The sequence below is a fragment of the Lepidochelys olivacea genome, assembly GCF_965140295.1.
Source record: "Lepidochelys olivacea isolate rLepOli2 genome assembly, chromosome: 1".
NCBI lineage: Eukaryota > Metazoa > Chordata > Testudines > Cheloniidae > Lepidochelys > Lepidochelys olivacea.
The window spans coordinates 290,989,237-291,016,463 of NC_140411.1; the positions used below are offsets into that span (position 1 = coordinate 290,989,237).

General features: G+C 43.9%; 1 protein-coding gene across 11 annotated transcripts in view; it reads right to left on the minus strand.

Moving 5' to 3' along the window:
- Nucleotides 1-11,265: 11,265 nt before the first annotated feature.
- Nucleotides 11,266-27,227, minus strand: part of MSRB3 (methionine sulfoxide reductase B3) — a 144,524-nt gene continuing 128,562 nt past the window's right edge. For 8 of the 11 annotated variants that reach the window (XM_084645057.1, XM_084645062.1, XM_084645064.1 and 5 more), the window contains exons 6-7: nt 22,288-22,385; nt 11,266-11,856 (exon numbers count right to left, since the gene is read on the minus strand). In XM_084645057.1, coding sequence (XP_084501183.1) covers nt 11,692-11,856; nt 22,288-22,385 — 263 coding nt within the window. In that variant the 3' untranslated portion in view covers nt 11,266-11,691. Of the gene's footprint in view, nt 11,857-14,376; nt 16,079-22,287; nt 22,386-27,227 lie in introns of those variants that run through there. The other 3 variants (XR_014713804.1, XM_084645060.1, XM_084645061.1) reach the window with 3 other exon arrangements.

Consider the following 27,227-nt stretch of genomic DNA (forward strand, 5'->3'; position numbering starts at 1 on the left):
AGAACTTGGTCCACTATTTTTAGAATGGTTATGCCCCATAGCTCATACACTGGCTAGATCTCTGAGATGCTGGGCCTACATTTGCTATAGGTGGGATTTTCAAAAGCAATTAAGAATTAGGCACCCGACTCCCATTGAAAGTTTTCAAAAGATTTTCTCTTAGGTGCTTTTGAAAATCTCAATCAATTGGCCTGACTCTCCATTCCATTGTACCAGGTTTACATGAGCTTAACTCCTGGCATAAAACTGATGCAACGGAGTGGAAAAACTAAGACTTGTATTTTTGTAAATTATTTCAGAGGCTTATATTGTTTTATGTTTTGAGTGATTTTAGAGCTCATGGTAAGGTTGGAAATCCTTCTCATGTAAGAATCATAGAAGATCAGGGTTGGAAGGGACCTCAGGAGGTCATCTAGTCCAACCCCCTGCTCAAAGCAGGACCAATCCCCAATTTTTGCCCAAGATCCCTAAATGGCCCTGGGGGAAGGAGACCAAAGCCCTGAGGTAAGTGGGGAAGTGGGATACCGGGAGGAAGCACGAGCAGGAGTGCGTGAGAGGGGAGGGCTCCGGCCTCATACTGAGAAAGAGGGGCGATCAGCAGGTTATCTCAAGTGTCTATACACAAATGCACGAAGCCTGGGAAACAATCAGGGAGAACTGGAAGTCCTGGCACAGTGAAGGAATTTTGATGTGATTGGAATAACAGAGACTTGGTGGGATAACTCACATGACTGGAGTACTGTCATGGATGGATATAAGCTGTTCAGGAAGGACAGGCAGGGAAGAAAAGGTGGGGGAGTTGCACTGTATGTAAGAGAGCAGTATGACTGCTCAGAGCTCAAGTATGAAACTGCAGAAAAACCTGAGAGTCTCTGGATTAAGTTTAGAAGTGTGAGCAACAAGGTGATGTCGTGGTGGGAGTCTGCTATAGACCACCGGACCAGGGGGATGAGGCGGATGAGGCTTTCTTCCGGCAACTCGCAGAAGTTACTAGATCGCACGCCCTGGTTCTCATGGGAGACTTCAATCACCCTGATATCTGCTTGGAGAGCAATACAGCGGTGCACAGACAATCCAGGAAGTTTTTGGAAAGGGTAGGGGACAATTTCCTGGTGCAAGTGCTGGAGGAACCAACTAGGGGCAGAGCTCTTCTTGACCTGCTGCTCACAAACCGAGAAGAATTAGTAGGGGAAGCTAAAGTGGATGGGAACCTGGGATGCAGTGACCATGAGATGGTCGAGTTCAGGATCCTGACACAAGGAAGAAAGGAAAGCAGCAGAATATGGACCCTGGACTTCAGAAAAGCAGACTTTGACTCCCTCAGGGAACTGATGGGCAAGATCCCTTGGGAGAATAACATGAGGGGGAAAGGAGTCCAGGAGAGCTGGCTGCATTTTAAAGAATCCTTATTGAGGTTACAGGGACAAACCATCCCGATGTGTAGAAAGAATAGTAAATATGGCAGGCAACCAGGTTGGCTTAACAGTGAAATCCTTGCTGATCTTAAATACAGAAAAGAAGCTTATAAGAAGTGGAAGACTGGACAAATGACCAGGGGTGAATATAAAAATATTGCTCGGGCATGCAGGAGTGATATCAGGAAGGCCAATTCACACCTGGAGTTGCAGCTAGCAAGAGATATTAAGAGTAACAAGAAGGGTTTCTTCAGGTATGTTAGCAACAAGAAGAAAGCCAAGGAACGTGTGGGCCCCTTCCTGAAGGAGGGAGGCAACCTAGTGACAGAGGATGTGGAAAAAGCTAATGTACTCAATGCTTTTTTTGCCTCTGTCTTCACGAACAAGGTCAGCTCCCAGACTACTACACTGGGCAGCACAGCATGGGGAGGAGGTGACCAGCCCTCTGTGGAGAAAGAAGTGGTTCGGGACTATTTAGAAAAGCTGGACGTGCACAAGTCCATGGGACTGGATGCATTGCATCCGACAGTGCTAAAGGAGTTGGTGGATGTGATTGCAGAGCCATTGGCCATTATCTTTGAAAACTCATGGCAATCAGGGGAAGTCCCGGACGACTGGAAAAAGGCTAATGTAGTGCCCATCTTTAAAAAAGGGAAGAAGGAGGATCCTGGGAACTACAGGCCAGTCAGCCTCACCTCAGTCCCTGGAAAAATCATGGAGCAGGTCCTCAAGGAATCAATTCTGAAGCACTTAGAGGAGAGGAAAGTGATCAGGAACAGTCAGCATGGATTCACCAAGGGCAAGTCATGCCTGACTAATCTAATTGCCTTCTATGACAAGATAACTGGTTCTGTGGCTCAACGGGTAGTGATCAATGGCTCCATGTCTAGTTGGCAGCCGGTATCAAGTGGAGTGCCCCAAGGGTTGGTCCTTGGGCCAGTTTTGTTCAATATCTTCATTAATGATCTGGAGGATGGTGTGGATTGCACCCTCAGCAAGTTTGCAGATGACACTAAACTGGGAGGAGAGGTAGATACGCTGGAGGGTAGGGATAGGATACAAAGGGACCTAGACAAATTGGAGGATTGGGCCAAAAGAAATCTGATGAGGTTCAACAAGGACAAGTGCAGAGTCCTGCACTTAGGACGGAAGAATTCAATGTACTGCTACAGACTAGGGACCGAATGGCTCGGCAGCAGTTCTGCAGAAAAGGACCTAGGGGTTACAGTGGACGAGAAGCTGGATATGAGTCAGCAGTGTGCCCTTGTTGCCAAGAAGGCCAATGGCATTTTGGGATGTATAAGGGGCATTGCCAGCAGATTGAGGGACGTGATCGTTCCCCTCTATTTGACATTGGTGAGGCCTCATCTGGAGAACTGTGTCCAGTTTTGGGCCCCACACTACAAGAAGGATGTGGAAAGAGTCCAGCGGAGGGCAACAAAAATGATTAGGGAACTGGAACACATGACTTATGAGGAGCGGCTGAGGGAACTGGGATTGTTTAGTCTGTGGAAGAGAAGAATGAGGGGGCATTTGATAGCTGCTTTCAACTACCTAAAAGGGGGTTCCAAAGAGGATGGCTCTAGACTGTTCTCAGTGGTAGCAGATGACAGAACAAGGAGTAATGGTCTCAAGTCGCAGTGGGGGAGGTTTAGGTTGGATATTAGGAAAAACTTTTTCACTAGGAGGGTGGTGAAACACTGGAATGCGTTACCTAGGGAGGTGGTGGAATCTCCTTCCTTTAGAAGTTTTTAAGGTCAGGCTTGACAAAGCCCCGGCTGGGATGATTTAATTGGGGATCGGTCCTGCTTTGAGCAGGGGGTTGGACTAGATGACCTCCTGAGGTCCCTTCCAACCCTGATATTCTATGATTCTAAGGCCTGTCTTTAGCCACAAAACAGGCACAGGATGAACAGTGTGAATGCAAATTTCCCCACTCTGCTACCACTGCTAGAGCAAAGGCAGTAGTTCAGTCTCTGTACTCATTCAGTTCTTGGATTATTGGCTGAGGCTGCCAACGAGCAGGGTTATTGGGGTGGTGGGTTTGTAAAGTGGTGCCAAGACCAACTCATTTCACAAAGGCCAAAGAACAGCTATGAAATCATTGTGGATTTTGGCTATTACAGACACAGGCCAAAATTGAAGTGGTGTTCTAGAGGCGAAAGTGTCTCTATCCCAATACATACCTCCTCAATTATCCAGCCCCCAGGGGCATACTTTCATGGAAAGCAAAACTTGTTGCAGATAATTACAGATATTTTCCACACTGCCCAAGAGTTACACCTGACGATGTTCTCCAGATGTTCATGTATGTACAAAATGTACAATAATGTTGTTAACTGGATGAGAATGCCCAGACTACAAGAAGAGGGCTGCATGAAAAACAGCCTGGAAAAAACACATTCTGAAAATATACTAGCCCAGGAACAAAATCTACTTGTCTTTCATTATTACTGTAAAAGTGGACATCTCTCACTTGTTTGTCAACAGCTACTTGCTCTAGGCAAGTGGGTTGATGAATTGTGGCATTGCTCTTTTAGGAACATTTAAGACAGACCTGATACAATATTTTGATCGCTAATATTTTTGGGAACAGGTATTTTTCCCCACCTGGGCAGACAGGATGTTTGTAGTTCTGTGCTTGGGATGTAACATGAAGCCACAGTTTTCAGTAGAGTTGCCAATTTCAATTGGACATATATCTGGAGATTTCATCACATGACATAATCTTTAATTAAAATGATTAATCTTTAATTCCTTGAGACTCCAGTACAATCCTGGAGGGTTGGCAACCCTACTTTTCATATTTAAGTGAGAGAAAAAAATCCTTCACATTGGAGCTGCATTGACTTAAATGCTACCAGTCCAAAACCAACCAACCAAACGAAAAAGGAAAGAAAAAATAAAAGAAAAGAAAAACTCCCAGTAGCTGAAAATGGAAGTGGAAGAAAACGGATCTGTTGTCTTCAGCCAAAAAGAATTGCTTGTCTAATACAAGAGATTAGATTGCTGGTGTCATTCTCAGTGAAGCATTAAAAAACACCAAATCAGAAAGCCCTGTCTGAGATATCTGCAGACTGACATTTTTCCAAGTGTTTGAAAGCTGTCCAAGATGAACAGAAACAAGGATTTTTGAAACTAGAAGGCTTTTTTTTCCCTCCCCCCCCCATTTGTGGAACAACTTTTCTTTTACTATTGGCCTGGGTCGGTTAAGCAAAAGAAAGTCTGAAAAGTTTGACCAGAAGTGCTAGAAATTCCGTGGAGCAGGTTTGCAATTAGCCACACCCTAATACATTATTTCTGCTCAATTTGAACGGTTGGGTCCTGAGCCTGAAAACACATACACACGTGTAAGCATGCACAGTATGGGAGCCTTATTGCTTAGGGAGTTAAGCACTTTTTACTGGATTGGTTGCCACTATAAGGACTACAGAAAGACTCACATCTGCACTGTCTGTAAGTTTTCTGTCTAAACATCTTGGGTAGAAATATTACTTTCATTTATTTTAAAAATGTATTGTGAAAATAATACTAGTGTCAATTGTTACCAGATTCTTGATCTGAAAAGACTTACTGAGCATTCCTATAGACCTATTTTCTAATAATGGGGAGAAACAAGGTCAAAATGTCACACACATCATTCCCACTCAGCTACACAAAATGCTGAGTCAGATATTTTGCAGGTTTATTGTGAGCTCTGTAGAAGGCCTCATTTTAATAGTCAATAAACTTAACAAATATTAATTCAACTTTCCCACTGACCTAAGGAGCATTTCAACCTTGTTGTAGTGCATTGGGAAGATAATGCATTTGTTCACGGTGCCAATCTTATCACACAATGATTCAGATTATATTGTATCATGCCTGACTAATCTAATTGCCTTCTATGACGAGATAACTGGCTCTGTGGATGAGGGGAAAGCAGTGGACGTGTTATTCCTTGACTTTAGCAAAACTTTTGACATGGTCTCCCACAGTATGCTTGCCAGTAAGTTAAAGAAGTATGGCTGGATGAATGGACTATAAGGTGGATAGAAAGCTGGCTAGATCATCGGCCTCAACGGGTAGCGATCAATGGCTCCACGTCTAGTTGGCAGCCAGTATCAACTGGAGTGCCCCAAGGCAGTGGGACTGCCAAGAGTGGACGCTCTATAGAACTAGATCCAGTGAATTAAGAATGAGACTCTTTCCTATAGTAAGTAAATAACTATTAAGCAGCGTGACGGGGTGTCCTGAACTCTGGTGAGTGCCTCCTGTTGGTTGGGAGTGGTGCTGCAATTTTCTTTTTCTCCTGGCACCCCTGTAGGGTGTTGACCCCATCAGGTGGGTCTTCAATGGCTCAGTCCTCCAGCTAAGTCACAGAGGCCACAATGCTACCTTCCCAGGTAACAAAGTGTTGGCCCTCTCCAAGGTCTTCAGCCCCATCTCCGGGCCTGTTTAAATTCCAGCCCCTTTCTCAGGCTTTTAGGACAGAGTTTTATCCCCTTCTCAGGGCTTAGGTCACTTGCCCAGTGTCTGGTGGGTGGATCTGGGCACACCCACTGGTCCAGATCCCAACCCATGGACCCTATAGACAGCAGCCACCTTCTCCTTCCCTTTAATAGTGGCTGCTGCTGCATTCCCTGGGGTGCTTCCCACTTGATCCCATCACCTTCAGCGGTTGCCTTAGGGTTACAATCCCTGGGTTCTCCCAGTCTGTTCCTTGTTCGAGCTCTTTATGTGAGCCTGCTGTGCTCTAATTGGCTGCTTCCTTGCAACCTTTCTAGGCAGGTCTGAAGGATCCAGCTTCACTGCTCCTTTCCTGGGGTGGAGTGTGGTATGACTGCGAGGCCTCCAGCAGTGGGCCTCAAAGGGCCTGGTACACTCCATTACAAGGAACTATAGCATCAGCATCCACATTTATGTTTGTACAGCGCACAGCCATAGGCTGCCCCCCCACCCAAAACTGCAAGCCTCAGGCAGGTGTAGAATTCCCCCCCGCCCCAATATAGAAGTCAGACTACGCCTATGATACAGCACTTAGCGTAATGGGCGTGTCCTTCAGGTGCTACTGCGATATACATGTTAATTTATGCAGCAGAAAACCATAATTTGGTGAAAAGAGAGACAGAGACTTGCTGGTGCCATGGGCTAGGAAGCTAGACTTTTATCTGTAGTTCGAGATGGGCATTGTATTCCTCACTCCCTGTCCTAAAGTGGCAAGGAGTCTTGTTGGACTTTATCAAATAGCTTCTCCAAGTCACCGGACTAGTGGCTGCATTTCAGGTGCAGATAAAGTGATTCCTATTATTATCATCATGGTATTATATTAAGTTAAGGGGAGTAGGGCCTTCCATTTATATACTGCCCTTTATCCTGATGGATCACAAAGCTTCTATGAAAACATCACTAACAGATCATTTTACATATGCAGCTGCAAGTACAGATAAAAGTTCAGTTCATTCACCCACCTCATCTCACCCTCTCTTTCTTTTAAATGACTCTGCTATGGAAATACCTGTATAGATACCGATGCTACATCTACTGCATTGTTTCCTGAATGCATACGTTCCTTGCTGTATTAAGGCCCCCCACTGTAAGTGATTTCTCACACACTTTACGTATCTGATCCTATAGTTTAAATATTATATATGAATCTAAAATAAAATCAGATTCTCATATTTGTAAAGAGCTTTGGGAGTCATGAAATTCATAGAAATGTAAGGTCAATGACTCACTTTCCCTGCTACAAAAACAGAGCTACCTCTACACTGAAACCTGGCAGCTGGCTAACAGCTCACAGGAATACCATTTTTGAGCAGGGAGTAAAGAATACTACATCTAACTGAAACTAGAGATAAAAGTCTAGCTCACTAACCCAGAGCACCACCTCGCCCTTCGTTATGTAATATCAGTTAATGGCATGACTAGAGAGGCTTAGGAGTTTCCTGAGTGGAAGGCACTATTATAACCGCAGGTTAATGGTCATTAGCAACCTCTCATAGACTGCAGTGGGACCAGCAGCACATCCATTAGCCTTATCTGTGGAGATCTGGGTTCAGCTCTAGTAAAAAAATAAATGCGACAGTCTCGTTACATTCCTTTGTGGATAATTTTTGTTATTACAAAACGATGACACAATTGGCCATAGTTTGATAGCTGACGCATGAGAGGCCAAGGATCAGAACAACAGGAATATTGCAGGTCCTGACCGATGTTTAGTGGCAGAGTTACACAGGGACACTTGCACCAAGCCTGCCCATGTTATCAGTCACAACCTCATCTACAACCAAATGGCAAACAGCGCAACCTTGTGATTGGGGATGCAAAGTGACTTCAAGATCATCTCTACCCTCTGTGGGTCCAGCATGTGGGGCCCACCCCTCTGGGTCAAGTTAAAGCAATCTAATGGCCCCTAAGGAGCCAAAACTGTAGCTGGGGATTGACATGAAATGAGGGTGCACCCTGGTCATTCCTCCTTTCCTCCGCTATGCCATCAGCAGGGAAGGGTATTGATGTAAAAGCCTCTACACCAGCTCTAAGCCACTAGAGGATCTTCCTTGCACTGCCTGGGATACACTGGTGTTAGGGTCAGATTATACCAGCAGTGCAGTACAAAACAATCAGAGCATGAGAGAGAAGCTGGCCCCGTGTCACATTTTAGTCAGTATTATCAGTCCCTCAGTCCAAGAAGCACCAAATGATCTCCGTTATAAAAGGAGGCAGAAAGGGGAGGGGTTAGAATGGGTTGGTTTAGACTATACTAATGTGGCAAAATGAGTCCTCAGAATGTCACCTGACATTCTAATTGATTGTCACACAGATTGTCCTTAGATGCCCTGCAATACTTGAGAACAATTAACAACTGAATTATTGCACCAATACCACTTAGGTTCCCAGGAATGTAAACATGAAAGCAGGACTGAAAACAACATGAAAGCTCTCCATCTCCACCCCCGCCCCCCCCTAATTTTTGTAAAACTTTTTGTAGAGTTGATTTATCAAACTGAGTTAATCTGTGAACAATGAGGCATTCCAAACCTGTTTCCCTAGAGACGAATCCTTAACAAAATGCAAGTTTTCAGCCAAATTGTTCAGCTGCAGTCTATGCACTCGCATGGTATAACTCTTATAATTTGCAAAGTGTTATCTGCATAGAACTCCCCAAAGTCCTACACTACACACAAAAACATACGGAAGTGGCTGAAGATTTTTGCTAAGGTGAAGGTTGAGCACTCTCCCCTCAATTATATCTGGATCTCTCAAATACTTTCCCAGGGACTGGTGCATGTAGGGAATCAGAGTACACTACACTGCTTAGGCCTCTACTACAGAAAGCTGCTTGTGATAAAAAGTTGGATATATCAAAAAAATACACAAAATGCAGACTGTCATAAGGGGACCCAGATAAAGGAAGCACCTTAGGATTGGCTGAAGTTGAAAGCAGATGAACCCATGGCAAAAACAGATACACTTAGGAAAGAAAACAGAGCAGTGTGTATTCAGAAAGTAATTTTATTGTATATTCATATATGATAAATATATGAAAAGAATTTTCATTGAAAAATTTATATACGATTTCTTAAAAGTATTGAATTGTTCTGAGGAAAGGTTTTAGGTATTAAAAGGTACTGAAGGGTGAAATGATCATTGGATATCTATAATATGTATGTGTACCTTTTAGGTAACATTTAAAAAGTTATCCTGTTCAAACATCCAAGTTGCAATACAGAGAGGATATTATAAAAGACAGCTTTCTATTTCGGCATCATTTGCTTTCAGTATATATAAGCCTCCAGACAGTACAAAGTTTAACCGGATAGAAATGCTCACTTGTTACATTAGACAATGTGCTCAATTCCCAAGATCCATTTGTCATGACCACAGGCTGACTGACCTAAATTTGGACTTTTTAATACCAGCCAATGCTGGCATTTTGTAACAGCACTTACCTTGCACTGTGCGGTGGTGCAGAGAGAACAATGAATTTCCTATGTTAAACGGTGTAACTCCCACAGATCACATACACCTCACCATATTGATTCAGTTCATTGCATTCCATATCCTGCCAAAATAAATCTACTGTAGGACAGCTGACATTATTGCTCACTGAAGATTTAACAATATATTTCTCTAACATAAGACAGAAATACACTGAAACTTGATAACAAATCCAAGAGCAATCTGAAATTAAACCACATGCATGCACCACATTTTTAACGTTTGTGTCAGAAAATATGGTAGGAGAAAACTTACTTCTCTTCAAACAAAGGTAAGGAATAAGAACAGCCCTTCTCTAAGAAATTGTTAAAGAATCATGGGACCCTGAAAAGCTTGACTGCCTTTATACACTAAGGACTAGCCTGTATAACCTCTACCTACTTCAGTGAGTAATTGTTTACAGGACCATCAGTGGGACTACTCCTGAGTAGTGGCTCATTAATGTTAGGATTGAACAATCCAGCTCTAAATATTTAGCACCTTGATTTGTATTCATTTTACTTTAAAGCATTTTATGCTGCCTCCCTACTTTTGTAGTAGTGCTAATGGGGGCAATTCTCACCTTTCTATACGCTTTTACAGAGGCTGTTTTTAAAATAAAGGGCGACTGTGTCTACACTTGAAGCTGGGGGTGTGATTCCCATTGGCATTGAGCTAGCACGCTAAAAATAGAGCGTAGCCACTGCGATGCAAGCCCTGAGTTTGCACCCGGACGAGGCGCTAAGTGCAGACTTGGGCTGGGTACCCCTCCCTTCACTTGTGCTCCCACAGCTACGCTCTCTTTTTAGCAAGGTAGCTCAAAACAGAGCTACTGCGTGTACGGCTCATGGTGCTGGGAGCCACCCCTAGCTCAGAGTGCAGCCACCCTCTACATTTCAGGTGGTATGTTCAGTTTTATTGATATAATAGGCTCAATCCTGCTTCCATTAAAATCAAGGGGAATTTTGCTCCTAGCGGGAATAGGATTGGACCCGATGTCAATCATAACAGGATACTCACAAAGGGAGCACTTGATCTGGTTGGTCACTGAGCATTTCAAGGCAAAGTGATATTAGATAATACTGTCTCACTAAAGCTTAGAAAACCTCATTACTCGCAATTATATGCTACTAAATTAAACTCTAAGAGCAGTTGTGGACAACTTCTTGCCAGGGGAAATCAGCAACTCACCAAGTGAATAGTCTGGCTTTTTGCCAGCTTTTTTCATGCTCATTTGTTACATCCACCTCCCCACTAACACCCCTCACCATAGCTACCTGTTATAAAGACCTGGCCCTTCGAGGCTTTATGGTTCCAGGCCAGTTTAAATTAAAAATGGAGTATTTCAGAAGGGTGTTACTTTTCATTATGTAGTCCCACAGTTCCGCAGAGCCTGCTGATACCTTGTAGTGATTCCTTGCCTTGGGTAGGGCAAACAGCCCATCTATGTCAACCCACATCCACTTCAATTCCCTACAAGTTCTACCGGCTCCTGGCCAAATAAATAATTCCCTTTATATTTTAATTCAAGTCCAGACCTCTAATTGTTGTAGCGGAAGAAGACAGGGCCTCACAAAAAAGCAAAGGCTATTCAGTGAACCTTGAACAAGTGAAGCTCAATAGTTTTGAGCTTGATTTAATACCCCATTCCAACATCCAACAAGGGGAAAATATTTATTATAATGCAATATATATGTCCCTGCAACTACACCCTTTGTATTTTGGCAGTAATTTAGCCAAAGGAAGGGCTTTACATCTCATCCATCACTTTTAGTTGGAAGGGAATTGCCTAAGTCCAAGTTTTTGCAGGGTGTGGTTGATACAGTGAGATGGTTGAATACACATGACCAAAGGCCACATGCCTCACAAATCAGAACCACCACAGATGTGCTGGGATCTCAAGAATTTTATTACACTCAGGAGTTTTCTGTTGTCTGAAGATAACCACAATCCCCTTTTCTTCACAAAAAAAAAAGGAAAAATATTCAGATCTATAGTAACAAATCTCTAAGGTGCCACTAGTACTCCTTTTCTTAAAGCATGAAGAAGAAACTAATAACTAATGGGGCTAAAGTCTCTTGTTTTAAGCCTTCCCCAAAGCAATCTCCAAAAACAAAACCAGGAGAGTCAATCAACAAATATTTAGATCCTATTATATAGTAAAATACATTGGCAAGCAAGGCCTCAATTTCAACAAAGAAAAAAACCTGATGGTACAGAATGCCTTTATACATTTTAAAATATGGTATAATATAGCAGGCAAGTTAGAAAAAACGTTCTTCATAAGCTGTGAGTTTTCTGAAGACCGCCCTTTATCCTACAGCTCGGTTTTGTCTGTTTGGGCAGGACTGGTGCTACTGCTGCCTTCTCCAGCATTGTTCTTATCTACAGGCTCGAAAGATAATGAGGCAGAGTTTATGCAATATCTTTTGCCAGTTGGACGAGGCCCATCATCAAAGATATGCCCCAGGTGAGCACCACACTGAAATAAAACAACAGAGTATCATTGTATTTCTATACAACTACATGGCACGGCAAATGCTATTAATACTAACATCTGAAGGTTAGTCTATAGTGGGACAATGTTTACACAGGAAACTAGATTGAAGAATTTCTTAGGTACCTTTCATTAGCCTAACCCCTAGTCGATGTCTCTGTGGGCTGTACTATGCATACGAGGGACACAGAATAGTGGAACTGTACATATCCAGAATCATTCAGAAACAATGATAGTTCAGGTATGTTCAGATTTTTTGGCTAAATAATTAAGCCAGGAATAATTTATAAATCGGATTGATGCTTAATTTGTTACTTGCAAGGAATGTGAAAGTATATGTGCTGTCACCACAGAGAGAAGTATTGTTTTGGATGAGTGGATGTCAGATATGTATAATAGCATGGAAAAAGCCATGCTGCTGACTATAACAGAGGTAACATTCACTTTCCTTTACATAGAGAACATAACCTTTGAAGAAACTGATCCACTGAGCCATTACTGAAGAACTAAGACTGCTGTAGAGGCACATGATGGGAGAGAATTAGGTTAACAAACATCTTGAAACCAACAGCATGCTGTAATTAGCCACTCCGATTCTTTCTTATTTCTCCAGCAGGTCAGGAGGAATAAAAAACAAACCCCTGCACTGTACAAACATTCACCTTGAATAGGGAGTCATGCTGCTTTGCTAGGGCCCCAATGCATCTCCCATTAAAGTGAATGGTTGATTCCAACATGAGTTGAAATCCGTGGAGTTACAGCGGTGTCACAGTTCAGAACATATCCCCTCGTGGGCTAGCAGCCTGACAGACAGACAGACAGTCACCCAGCTGGACATCCAGATAACAGAAATTAAGGCAAAGAATTATTCTTTACACTTAATTCATTTCTAACACAGTATCCAAAGCACATACCAGCAATATTGAGTATTCCTGGCTGTGAATAATTATGCATGTTGGCTAAGTTCCTAACAGCTCAGCATACTGGGGATAATTTTTTGCTCTCTTTGGTCCCTTTTATTGCAGTGTCCTCCTCATGTTATAGTCCTCGATTCACCGAAGCACTTAAGCATGCACTCAGGCCGTCTGTAGGAGCAGGCAGAGATCACTGCTGCAGGTTATACTCTCTTCATGCTTCCAAGAGGTATTTCACAATCGTGATGACTAGAAAAAACTCCCCGTCCCAAATGAAAACTGAATTTCTGACTAGAGCTGGGCAGGAAACTGCTTTCCTATCCATCCCTTAAACATTTTCCAGATTTGAGGGGGAGGGGGAAGAATTTTCACCTCAAATTGGGACAAAAAGTCAAAATCTCAAACATATTCACAAACATATTTGACAAAAAATGTTTTACTGAAAAATTCCCCACCTGCTCTAATTCTGATCGACACAAGACTATAGGAGCAGGGGTCCTAGGCATGTGCATAACGTAGTGCTGGATAAAGAGACAGTCCTTACCATGAAGAGTTTAAAGTTTAAGACTCCAATCCTGCAACCAGAGCTGTGTGGGCGGATCCCTGTGAGTGGCAGGCTCCAGCTGTGGTATTGGGAATGGCACCATAAGGGCTAAACTTCCCAGACAGAGAGTTTTGGAAGGGCTCTGTGAAACTCTTGTTGTTATGCACAACCAGTTGGAATCAGCCATAGAAAAAAAGCAGACCTCTTGCAAGCACCTTAAGCATTGAGTGATCACTGAAAACCACACCAGCTTCCTGAGGGCAGCCCATGATAAAGCCCTTCTGCCCTGGCAAGGCAGCGGAAATGGCAGTGGTAGCTCAGTGGAAACACACCATTAGCCAGTGAGACTGCTTCCACCCTGTGGCATCATCAGGAAGTGCTTTCAGCAGCTGCTGTTATGCAAATGAGCGTTGGGAAGGCACAGGAAGGACTTTTAGGGAGGTGGTTAAGGAAGTGGTTAACAGCACTGGTAAGGCTGGGGACAGTATAACTACCTACAGTTATTTTTTTCAGGAGGGGGAAAAACAAAGGAGGTAATGAGGGTTAAATGAAAAAAATAAAAGCATAATATAAACAAAGATGATGCTTTAAAATAATACAACTAATGAGTCTGATGTTATTCATGACTGATCACTTGCTTGTATCCCTCTTTTCTAGCCCTGATCCCTTTTATCCTTGGAGTTTGTAAGTTTTTTGAAGCAGGGATTGTCCTCATCTTATTGTTTTTTACAGCATGTGGTCTAGCATAATGAGGATCTTATTCCAATTGGGGCCTTTGGACATCAACATAATACAAATCAATCATAATAATTTTGTTTTCCGACGTATTTGTACAAATCAAAAATATGGCAATTAATCTTCTTGACTGAGAAAGTTTTCAAACCTCATGGCTCAATAGCAAAGTCTTTTCCAAATTAACATTTACCAAAAGATTATTTATAGATCACTCATTCTCCAATGTAAAGGAACAGAGAAAGAGAAATTACACAGAGGAGCAGATTTCAGGAAACATTGACATACAAATTTACGGACTACCAAGTCAACCTATCACAACAGAACTTGGCAAAGAATACTAAAGCCTCAACACGGTTAGAGGTGGTTTCATTATATTTTTCTGTGGTAGCAGTCATACCAGGATTGGATTACTGAGAAATCTGTTATATTTTGTGACATTGTCTCTCACTAAAATTTACGTATAGATTCCATGTAAACATGTGCTAGTACTCGTGTGCAATGAAAATAACCCAAATTCAATTGTTTGCACCAGAAAGGAATTGTTTTGGCTGTTATTTGAAAGCATGAAAGACCAACTGTCCCTACACTACATACAACATTTCAACCATCACGGGTGCTGGCTATTTTTCTTCGGTGACTGTTAAAGTTGGTAAAGCCTCCCCATGAAAATCATCCTATGCTGGTTTATATATTGGGCAGAACGTGGCAAGATGATGGAATGCCAAGTGTAACTCTGGCCTTTGGCAAATTGGGAGCAGAGCTGACCACAGCCAACTGACAGCATGGTTGGGTCTCTCTGGGCTCCTGGTTCTCGTTGGTTGCCATGAGCTGAAAAAAGCACTGTGCAATCGGCTGTTAATAATTTATTCAAAGCATATCAACTTGCAACCAATCTTTTTGTGATTAAAGAATTTTATTGGTTTTTACAGGCACAACATAATAGCTAGAGAGACCCTAGGGGGAAGGACCCCCTGCACAGGAAAGGAAAAGGAAGGACACAGAATGTGCAACTAATTTAATATTATTCCCTAAATGTGCCTGCAATTAACATTTACCTGTCACAAGTATGACCCTATATGTATTTTCAGGATGATGTGTTTCTAACAGAACTGTAAACATTGTTTCTCAGATAATCCCAGGGATGCTTTTGTTTTATAGTAAGGTAACACCCCCAGCGTTTGATCTCTAAATTGAAGAACATTTTAAATATTGGCATTTACACAGAAGCAAACAGATGGAGGGACATTTACAGAAAAAGCAACTTACTTTTTTCATCTGCAAGAGATTAATACAGTTTGGAGCATGTGTGTGTGTGTGTGTTTGGAGGGATTGTTTACCAAGAACTGCACTGCAGTAAAATTGTGGTCTTTTCTGCTGCTGGGTACATGATTCACATTCTTAGCATCCACGGGAGGAGAGGAAATGGCTGTGTTATAGGTACACTATATGGGAGGGTTTAGTTGTGCCTTGTGCAAGTTGTTCCCCACCCCCAGGCTATCATCCTGTGTGATCTGCTGCATCTGCTGGGCCAAGTACGCGGGTTCTACTGGTGGGAAGTCACTGATGGGAAGCTGCTGTTGAACTTTGCTGGGGGGTTTAGCCTCATATTTTCCTACACTGTTTAGTAAATTTAGGTTTTGGTGTGTTTTAAATTGGTGTGTGCATTGCTAATGCCATTCTGTGAAATCTGCCAGTCCTAGTTTCTCCGAAGCCAGGTAAACGACATTCTCAGACTCCTCCACCCTAACCACATGCTGCTTTGGGCTCCAGTCAGATGAATCCAAAAACTTTGGGTTCTCTGGAAGGGAATCGTCATATTCCAACCCATACGTTGGCCACAGGCTTCATTTGGCTGTACTCACGTCCTGCCAGGTGGCACTGAGTAGGCTGCATTTTCAACGAATGTCAGTAATCACTGAATAAAGGACCCAAATTCTGGTCCCACAGGGACCTTGCTAGTGGCTCACTGAGAGCTGCCTGCCCAGATGACGCTGGCTTGCCTTCTCATTTTCTGCTAAGAGAAACAGAACAGATGAAACGATGATACAAAGCAAGATTTTTTGTAGATCCAGAATAGGGCAATTAGCTCTCTAGGAGGGACACAGGTGAGTTATGCATCATGTGAAAGTATTTTATTTGATCCTGCTTTCAATTTGCAGCCCTGTGTTTGTATTATGAGAGAAGCAGACATTGCTCTCTTTACTATTCATTATTTGATAGATCTCCACTATGTCACCTCTTATTTATTTCTTATCTATACTAAATACAAGTAAGCTCTGATAAGATGAAGATCTCAAAGGAATGCTTCAAAAAGAACAGTTACTATTTTGATATGAACATTAGATACATGGCCCGATATGGATTTCAGATAACCAAGATATTCAGATACTAGGGGCTGGTAAAACACAACTCTAATAATTTTTAGTATCTCCTCATCTGGAATTTTTTCCATGCCTCTAATTTAATTTAATTGATTTTCCTTGGATTTTTTCTATTTGTACTACATCCTGTTTGAGATAGCATGATCCAACATGAACAGTGCTCTATGTGAGGCCACGCCTGTGATTTATAGAATGGCATTATAATATTTGAAGTATTATTCTTTATACCTTAATACTCTCTAACATCTTGGTTGCTTTTCTAACCACCAAAATCTATTGATCAAATCTTTTCACTGAGCTGTCCACAGTAAAGTCCAGGTCTTTTTCCTGAGTGGTTTCAGTTAATTTAGAACCCATGAATGTGTATGAGTACGGACTTGTCTACATGGTGCCAGCAAAGCTCCCTAGAGGGTTGTGATTTGTACAGTGCTGTAACCTGTTATGCACTAGCTGCCCCTTTAGACCCAGCTGCGGCACTCTCTTTCAGGTACCTGGTTCGCACTGACGTAGTCCTGTTTCAGACCTTTAGAGCAGGGTCTACACAGGGCAGTTGGAGAGCATGTTATTGTGCTTTTCAAATCGCACCCCTCTAGCATGCTTTGCTCTGTCGTGTAGACAAGCCTTGTTAAAATAGTTTCTTCCAAAGCACATGTTAATATTCAACTGAAAAAGTGTGAGGTATCTGCAATTATATTGTGGAACTGTTAAATCATTGTTAAATAGCACCAGTTACCAGCTGGACAGGGTCCTAAGCACAGACTGTGACACAAAGTATTCTCAATACTTCTGTACCTCAGTGAGCAGTACTGCCCTAAACTCAGCCAGGGAAGGATTAGTCCTTGTTCCCTCCACACATTGCCCAGCATGCATGGAAGGGGAGGTTACTTACATGTAACTGGAGGTTCTTCAAGATGTGTGGTCCCTATCTGTATTCCACTGAGGGTTATGAGCTAGCAGCCTGTGCCCGGCACTGGAACTTTTCAAAGCAGAAATGTCCGGCTGTCCGTGCATACGCCCTTGCACTGCCTCATGGTTTTTCTCGAGGCAATGAAGGATGGGGCAGACTTCTCTACCACGAATCTACCAGATCCGCAACAGAAGGGAAGGAGGGTGGGATTGGAATACAGTCAGGGACCACACATCTCGAAGAACCTCCAGTTACAGGTAAGTAACCTCCCCTTCTTGTTTGAGTGATAGTCCCTACTGTATTCAACTGAAGGTGAGTAACAAGCTGTACCTAGCTAGGAGAAGGGTGCAAGGAAGATGATGGAACTGTGGAGCGGAGAATCGCTGTGACAAACAAGGTGTCCATTGCAGAATTATACACTAGAGCATAATGAGAAGAAAAGGCATGTACCAAACTCCATGTGGCTACCTTACATACGTCCACAAGTTGGCACATTTTGGAGTGTGGTGGAATTTGATGCTTGCACTCTCATGGAATGGGCCCATATCCCAACTGGTGGGGATCATCTCGATAACTGATAGCAGAGCATAATGCACCCTCAGACCCACTTCGAGATTCTCTGGGTGGAAATGGCCTGCCCTTTTATTTTTTGTCATAGCAGAGAGAATTATCTGGGAGACTTCCAGAATGGCTTCATTCTTTGTAGATAAAAGGCAAGGGCCCTACGTACATCGAGGGAGTGAAGCTGGCATTCCTCAGTTGAGGTGTGGGAAAGAAAGTGGGCAAATGTAGGGTGGGTAAAGGTGAAAGCAAGAAACCACTTCTGGTAGAAATTTGGGATGCAGGTGCAGTGAAACTTTGTCCTTATGGAACACGGTGAGAGGGAGGTTTGCGATCATGGCCCTCAGTTTGCCAATCCTCCTTGCAGCGGTAATAGTAACCAGGAAAGCGACCTTCATGGAAAGAAGAGAAAGGGAGCAGAAGGCAAGAGGTTTGAAGGGAGTGTTCATTAATGATGTAAGCACTAGACTGAGGTCCCATTGCAGAGTGATAGGCAGAATGGGCAGGTATTTATTTACCAGGCTCTTCCAGAATTGGGCAGTCAAAGGAGGGGTAAAAATGGAATGCTTCTCAACGGGAAGGTGGAAAGCATTAAAAGCCACTGCATGCACCCTGATGGAGTTGAGAGCAAGTCCTGAGGCCTTCAGATAGAGGAAATAGTCTAAGAGCATTGGGATGTCCACAGCTTTGGGGGCAAGACCTTGTTCTTGGGCCCAGGAAGCAAAACGCATTCATTTGGCTTGGTAGGATCATCTTGTGGAGTCCTTACTGCTACTGGAAAGGACATTCTCTACTGCCAACGCACACTCCCATGCTAGTGCAGGCATCCATCCAAAAAGCAAGCTGTCAGCATCTGCGGACAGGGGTGCCGGAGTCTGTCATTGTGTTGTGTGAGCAGTTCCAGAAACATCAGGAGCAGGAGTGGAGGATGCTTCGACATGCAGAGAAAAAGAGGAAACCAGAACTAGTGATTGCCAGAACGGAGCAATCAGGATGACAATAACCATCTCCCACTGGAGTCTGTGAAGGATGCACAGCAAGAGTAATAGGGGAGGGAAGGAGTAGCTGATCCAGTCCAACCAGTTGATGACCAGAGCATTGCCCTGTGAATGGGCACCAAGTCCTCCCCTTGAGCAGTACTGAATGCACTGGGTGTTGGCATGAGATGTGAAGAGGTCCCTGATCAGAGTTCCCCAGTGACCAAAAATGTCCACAATTACTGTGTCATTCAACTCCCATTTATGGTCAGCGGCAAAGTTCCTGCTGAGAGCATCGGCAATCACATTCCAGGTTCCTGACAGGCAGGCTACCAACAAATGGATACAATGTGCAATGCAACATTTCCAGAGGCATACTGCTTGTGCACACAGCGTTGGGGACTTTGTGCCTCCTTGCTTGTTTATGTAGTCAACTGTAGTGGTGTTGTCCAACATGACAAGAACACAAAGAGAATGGATAGCTGGTAAAAACTCATGGCATGCCTTGCGTACCGCCTGAAGTTCCAGGATGGTGATAGGTATCCTGACTTCCTGAGAGGTCCAAGTGCCTTGTGTCACATGATCTCCCCTGTGGGCACCTCAGCCGTTGAGCGATGCATCTGTTATGATTGTCTCACACGGCGAGGACAGAAGGAAGGGCATTCCGGAGCAAACTTGGAACAGTTCATGAGGCCAAGGAACATTTCTGAGTCTCCCCAGAGGCAGTGGCCTGCAGTCTATGGATGGACCCGGGGCTGGTAAGGGGAGTTGTCTCAGGACCCACGAATCATGAGATGCCAGCGGGGCGTGTTGCGCTGGAACCAGGACCAGCAGATTTGATGGGCGATGCAACTTCTTGTCACTCTTGTGGGCTTTTGAGGCAGCGTTCCTCTGTGGCTGGAACTCGTGGATGGTGTGGTGTCTTCCTTGGATCTAGAGGAAGACTTACTGCCATACTTATGTGCATGCTTCCGAGACTCATGGCTAGGCCCCAGCATGGGTTCCATAGCACTGGTACTGGCAGAGCTGGACTGAGGCTCCAAGGTAGGAGGCGCACTCTTGGATTGTTCAGGCCGATATATGGGGGGGTCCCTGCCAGGATCCGACTGAGGCCCCCTGGCAACCTCCATGAGCTGCTTCTTACAACGGAGGGCTTGGCCGTCCCATGTATGGGCAGGGAAGTTAGAGGCAGATACTTCACCTGGATGCGGCACAGGCTTCCCCCAGGCAGTACAGACCGCATTGGTGCTCATTGCTGAGTGAAAACGAGCAAGGGCAGGAAGCAAAGATTTTGAATCCTGGCATCATTGGCACAATCCAGTACCCCAGACATGGGCTTTAAAATACAAATTGTCAACATCACATTTCAAAATATGCAAACTAAATATCCTTAAATCAAACTCTTAAGTTCTCATGCACACTTTTATTTTTTCCATTTTGGCTATCTGTGCATTTCAATTATTGATGGAAATATATTTTCATTGCTTTGTGTGTACATAAGGAAATTAACTTTTACCAACATTTACTGATACAAATAAAATCCTTCCAAGCCTATTTATAGTTATCATTTAGTTCCACAAAGCAATTCAGTAAAGTGATGATTAGAAGCTCATAAGGTTCCTCAGTCTATTATGAAATAAAAAAGACACAGCCTAAGTTCCTCTAATATTGAGCAATATCTTTTTATGCAGTAAATTTTCCAGCAAGTTGTTAAAATTCTTTAGCAATCAGAGATCATAGTAGAGGTTCTGAGATTCCTAAACCTGTACAGCATAGCTACCAAAAATGTGTTAAATGGCTTTCTTGCAGCATGTTACCTAGATAAGAATAATACAATTTCATAGAATCATAGACTATCAGGGTTGGAAGGGACCTCAGGAGGTCATCTAGTCCAACCCCCTGCTCAAAGCAGGACCAATCCCCAATTTTTGCCCTAGATCCCTAAATGGCCCCCTCAAGGATTGAACTCACAACCCTGGGTTTAGCAGGCCAATGCTCAAACCACTGAGCTATCCCTCCCCCCCTATAAAAAAAACCAACACTGATGGCCCCACCTCTCCATGGGGCTCCGCTCTGCCAGCTGCTCTGCATCCCACAAACTGCTCTGCTCCACCAGCCGCTCCGCTCACCGTGCTGCCAACGGCTCTACCATATAGCTTCAGGCTCCCCCGCTACCTAACACAACACTCAGTGATTTCAGCTCTTTTGTGATTTCAGCTTGTAGTAGGGGAGCCACAGTGCTGGTGCACCATTGGCCCAAAGTGAATTCAGCTCAGCAGCCTGTAACTAGACTCCTAATGGAATCAAAATTAGCTCTGCTATTCCACAGTGGAGAGAGGAGGAAGTGCAATTAGCACGTAAGGCCCTCACCAGGGGGCCCATGCCACCAGGTATTAATACCTGTTCCCAGCCTCTCTCCATTTATATCAGTAGATATTTCCCTTCAGACTGATTCAGGCACTGGCAATTTGGGCCTCATCCTGCACACACTGAAGTTCACTGAAATTTTGCCATTGACTTTAGTGGGAGCAGAAATGGCCCCAGAAGACTACATCATCATTTCAGAGAGCCTCTTTCTTAACATGCTCTAAGCATTCCTGTATGAGCACAGAATAATCAGGATATATTTCAGCAATGCTGAAATCGGTTATCCCAGCCTTGGTCCTGTCTGGAAACACAAAGGCAGATTTATATAGCATGAATGAAGCTGTTGCACCCTCACCAGAAGGAGGTTGAGGATTTAGAACTGGATGGTTGAGAGTTGCTGGGTGTTTTTGTAACATGTCAAGTCAGCAGTTCCCCTCCCTTCTATATAATGATTATGCCATTCACTTCACAGAAAGCTGGGCATCATAATGGATGAAAGCAAGCAGAACAAGACAGATAATGGAAAGTTCGGAGCATCTGGCATTATTATTGAGTTCATTATTATGGCAGATGGGATTACCTGATGTGGCCATTAAGATTGACCTGGGAATGGGTCTTGGATTTCAGTTAGTGCTGCTCTTCAGTAATGCACAGTGATGGTATCAGCACACAAATAGTTGCTACAACGCTTCCAACCTCTATCAAAACCATTTGTACATGGAGGTAGAGAAGCGGAGCTCAGGGATGAGCATTGACGGGATTCCTTTCAACAAGACAATTTCTGTATACTTGGCACCACTGATTCAAGCCAATGATGTATGCTCTGTTAAACAGTGTTTAAGCATACTCTTATTAGCACTTTGTACTTTGCTTGGACCATTTGTCTGTCATACTTGCAATCCACCACACAATTTTAAGATTATTAGTATTTAATGAACTAAAAGCTTTGTAAATCACAGGGAAAGGGTAGGGTGCTGTAACAATATTTGCAGCCTTTACTATCAGAATGGTCTCAGTGCTATATACTGACCTGACTGCAGCCTGTTTCAATCCTGTGCATCCCATAAGAGAAGTCATCGGTGAACGTAATTGCATCAGGACTGATCACATCATAGAATGAAGGCCAACCTGGAAACGAGGAACAAGAGAAATCAAGAGCTTCAGTATCTTTGTGTCAGATTGCGTTACCAACAATTGAGGGGACCACTGTCAAAAGCACCTACGTGACTTAGGAGCCTAAGTACCATTTTCAGAAACACCCGTTACCTTGCATGTACAATTATAATACATTATTACTCATGTACAATTGTAATACATTATTCACATTTAGACCCTCTCAGAGAACAAGCTGCCAGCACTGCCCTTCTTCTGCACCTGCAGAGCTCCCTGGCATGCACCTCCACAGACAGCAACTGCGGCAGTCTAGCCCAGGTAAAGAGATGGGTGCTCTGGTAACCCGGACACAGATTCAAACCATGCAAGCCTTTAAAGATCAATAAAAAAAATACTTTGAGTTCCACTCAGCTGCCCAGAGGCAACCACACTAGCTCATGGGATGCGCATGTTATGTGCTTCCAGTGGAAAGCCCCACTTACTAAAGGGCTCCTGAATTCTGGAATAGCTCAGCTTCTGCATGGTCTCAGGTGCAGCCCCTACATCCAAAACAAAAGGCCTCACTTCACTTTGCCATGCACAGATGGAAACACGTGCTCTTCAGCACAGCTGCTATCTGAGCCTTCTGTAGCAGCCTCAGGTACAATTAAGAGCACTATATTGTGACCCCTATTTATAAGTCATGGCTGCACATCATCATCTGAAGAATGACCCTTCATTCTTTAACTATTCGCTCCCTAGTCTCCCCCTACTCACCAACACAGGGACTGGGGAACCCAAGCCCCTGCAACTACAGTGTCCCAGCAGATTCCCCTCACACAGCCTGATTAGTTCACCTAAATAGCAATCGAAGGGCTGTGTTGCTTATAGCTGGGCTTCCACATAAGAATCTGCCTGAGAGACTTGAAAGGTCACCTAAAAACCCATACACACCTGATCACCACCAGATACCTGCCCCTCTCATGCAATCCCCTAAGGTCACTCACCCATACATTATACACATACACACACCAGTCTCTCTGTGTGTATATATGCTCGCACATACCAAAGTTCTTTCTCCTAATATCTGTTAAACATTTGTTATTAATGGTTTTATAAAATGCCTTGCAGTAAGTCATTAAAGAATGTAGCTGCAGCTACAAATCACTTTGCACAGCTGAATACAGGATGTACAGAATTTCCCACAAGATTTTTAGCAAAGGGAGGTGTGGAAGCTATCAAATGGTCTCAATATGTGCAGGGAAAGCATGTCAATGCGGAACAATACTGCACATCTTTAGTCATATTTTACTGTGTAAGGTGTAGATGAAAACTTTTGAGAAAGAAACCATGTAAGAGCGAAACAGCCCCTCCCCGAGATGGTTCATTTCTCACCCTTTTGGAAAAACTTGGATAAATACAGTAACATCTTAATTAGAGTTCCAAGTAGGAGCCCACCAGGACCTGCAATGAAGTCCATGGGGTCTACCCACACAAAGCTCATTGGGGGATCAGGGGCTAAAAGTGTTATCCAAGTGTGACCAATGAAAAAATGGACAAAGCTGAAGATCAAATACTCTGAACAAGGCAAACATCCTGCGAGAGAGAAACCCACCTGGAATCCCTCTAGTAATGTCAATCTTTAAAAAGAGTGATTACAAAGTCACAAATGTCTTTATAAATTATTCCACACTGTAAACCGTCCCTGCCAAACAATGCACATAGCTTCACAAACAAAACAAGAAGCAGCCTATTACAAAATTCTGCAGAATGGGAACCCGTCAAAAATTGTTATCTTCCAGTTGGTGGATCCTCTCCAACAATGCAAATTATCTCCTGAGAAGGAACTCCACCTAATGATGAGTGAGGTCTTAAGCAGACCTGGCTGAATAATTTTCAACAGAATCTTTTCTATCAAAACCAAAATGTTTTGCGAAGCAGAATTCTTGTTTTCTGGCCAGCCCTAAGTCTTAAGGAAGAGAAGCCCCAAAGAAGAGAGCATTTTCCTCATAATGTGAAAGTATTTGAAGGAGGAACTCTTCACTGTTGTAGAAATCCTCAAAGGTAACCCTCCCTCCCCCTACGCACAACAATAAGGAGAAAGCTTCAAAGGCTGCTCTGCAGAGATTGAAGCAATCTGTGTCTTGCTGAGAAAATTATCTTGTGCAAAGGGGTTGGGGGGATATGTTTATGTCAGTTTTGACATTAAAGGAAGATCATCCATCCTCCTCTCTCCAGACTTTTCCTTTTGGTCTTCCCATCTAGCACAAAAAATTATTTGTTTTGGATGCATGCCATGCACTTTTAAAAAGTGAAGTCAGCTGAAAACCTGTACAAACAGAGTTGAACTCCCTTAAAGCAGCCTTTGTACCCAACTGGAGTGACTAGAATTTAGTTTATTAATTTCCAGTGTACACATTGTTTTTTCAGAATGTCACTTGTTCTATAGATTCTGCCAGTGAGGCATCTGCTCCCGCAAAGTAGTGACTACAACATAGTTCGAAAATCCAAGCAGTGGTTCCTCAGATTTTCAACCACTTAATGCTAAATTGTTGCATTTCCACCTCAATTATATCTCCTCCACCTCGTCGCCTCTTTGGGTCTCTTCTAGTATTACTATGATGAACTAATAACATTAAGAAGGTTGGTAGTATAACTGTGTGAAACCTGCAGGGTACAGTTCATGAAGGGCACCATCATTTGGTTGGCCTGGAGATGGAACCAAACTAACCGCTGCATGTTTGATGGAAAGTTTGAATTCATTGGGCAAACTTACAAGGCATACCAGTACCCTTCCCCCTCACCTCTCTCACTCCCTCTTGCAGGAAACGTAGCATATAGGAATAGAAGGCAAAAAGAAAAGGAGTACTTGTGGCACCTTAGAGACTAACAAATTTATTTGAGCATAAAATTTCGTGAGCTACAGCTCACTTCATTGGATGCATTCAGTGGAATTCCAGTGGATGAACTTTCATGAGCTACAGCTCACTTCAACTGGATGAATTCAGTGGAATTTATGCTCAAATAAATTTGTTATTCCACTGAATGCATCCGATGAAGTGAGCTGTAGCTCACGAAAGTTTATGCTCAAATAAATTTGTTAGTCTCTAAGGTGCCACAAGTACTCCTTTTCTTTTTGCGAATACAGACTAACACAGCTGCTACTCTGAAACCAGGAATAGAAGGGTATCCTTTGGATAGCTTGTGAGCCTTCTAGTAGTGCTCATTGTGTACTATGTTTCAAAAGCAGCCAGAAACCAGTCAGAGCTGGATTATGTATCTAGCTAGACCTGGCATGTTTGTGTATATTTAGTAAACACACTTATCTGGCACCCAGTTGTACCCATGTGGCTTCTTATTGTCTGTATTGTGTAACTAGCAAAACAATAGGGGCTTTCTTGTTTCTCCTCCTTTCCCAGCAACCTCCAGAAGATCTCTTCTTGCTTTAGGGTACATCTACACTATAATTTAAGGTGTAACTGTAGCTCAAGTAGGCTACGTGTGCTAATTTTAATCTAGCTAGCACAGGTAACAATAGGAGTCAAGATGTGGCAGCATGGGCTTCATTGCAAGCTAGCTGCCACAGTAATGTCTGTCTGGGATGCTGGTTGCTGGGTATGTACTCGGGTTTCAAGCCCATGCTGAAGCCTCTGCTGCCACAGAATCATAGAATATCAGGGTTGGAAGGGACCTCAGGAGGTCATCTAGTCCAACCCCCTGCTCAAAACAGGACCAATCCCCAACTAAAACTTCTAAGGAAGGAGATTCCACCACCTCCCTAGGTAACGCATTCCAGTGTTTCACCACCCCCCTAGTGAAAAAGTTTTTCCTAATATCCAACCTAAACCTCCCCCACTGCAACTTGAGACCTTTACTCCTTGTTCTGTCATCTGCTACCACTGAGAACAGCCTAGATCTTCATTACCATTGTTACTCACACTCACTAGAATAAAGCTAGGATGGGTACACCTACTCTTCCTTTGCTGCATGGCCATACCCTTAGGACTTGTCTTCACTACCGGGATAAGTCGACCTAAGTTACGCTACTCCAGCTATGTGAATAAAGTAGCTGGTCATGGAGCTTAGGTCGACTTACCCTGGTGTCTTCACTGTGCTGCATTGACGGGACACACTCTCTGGTCGATTTCCCTTACTCCTCTCCCAGAGCTGGAGTACCTGGGTCGACTGGAGAGCGCTCTGCCATCGATTTAGCGGGTCTTCACTAGACCCACTAAATTGACCCCTGCTGCATCGATTGCAGCAGTGTGGATCTCCCTGTAGTGAAAATCAGCCCTTGGATGTTATAATCTCCCATCACTGCTCCCTCTTCCTGGGACTGAAGCCCTGCCACCCAGGGTCATCCCTAGCTATTCTGGGGCCCTACACAGCCCCTCTGTGGGGGTGGGGCCCCAGGCCTCAGTAGGGGTGGGGCTGGCTTGGGGGACAGGGGAGAACCACCCCCCAGCACTCACCAGCTGCGTGGCTGGGGCTGAACCGCTGCACTGCCTGCTGCCGGTGAGTGCTGGCCAGGCCCTGCTTCAGTCCTCAGGTGCGGGAAGAGGTGGGGCTGGGGTAGGGGTGGGAAAATGTGGGGCTGGGGGGGGAGCAGGGGCAGGGGCCATGGGGAAGAGGTGGGCCAGGGGCTGGAGCAGCACGCAGCTGCACGAGGCACCAGGAAATTTGGTGCCCTACGCAGCTGTGTACTTTGCATATGGGTAAGGATGGCCCTGCCTGCCACCTCCTCCTCCCTCCCAAAGTCTGTAAGTGGTGCAGAGTGGCTGCAGTATAGACTCATGCTTCATTCAGTTTTTCAAAGGGCATTTTGGGGCTGGATGCTTCCAAAAGGGAAATAGTAACGGGGGAGAAAAAGCTCTCCCA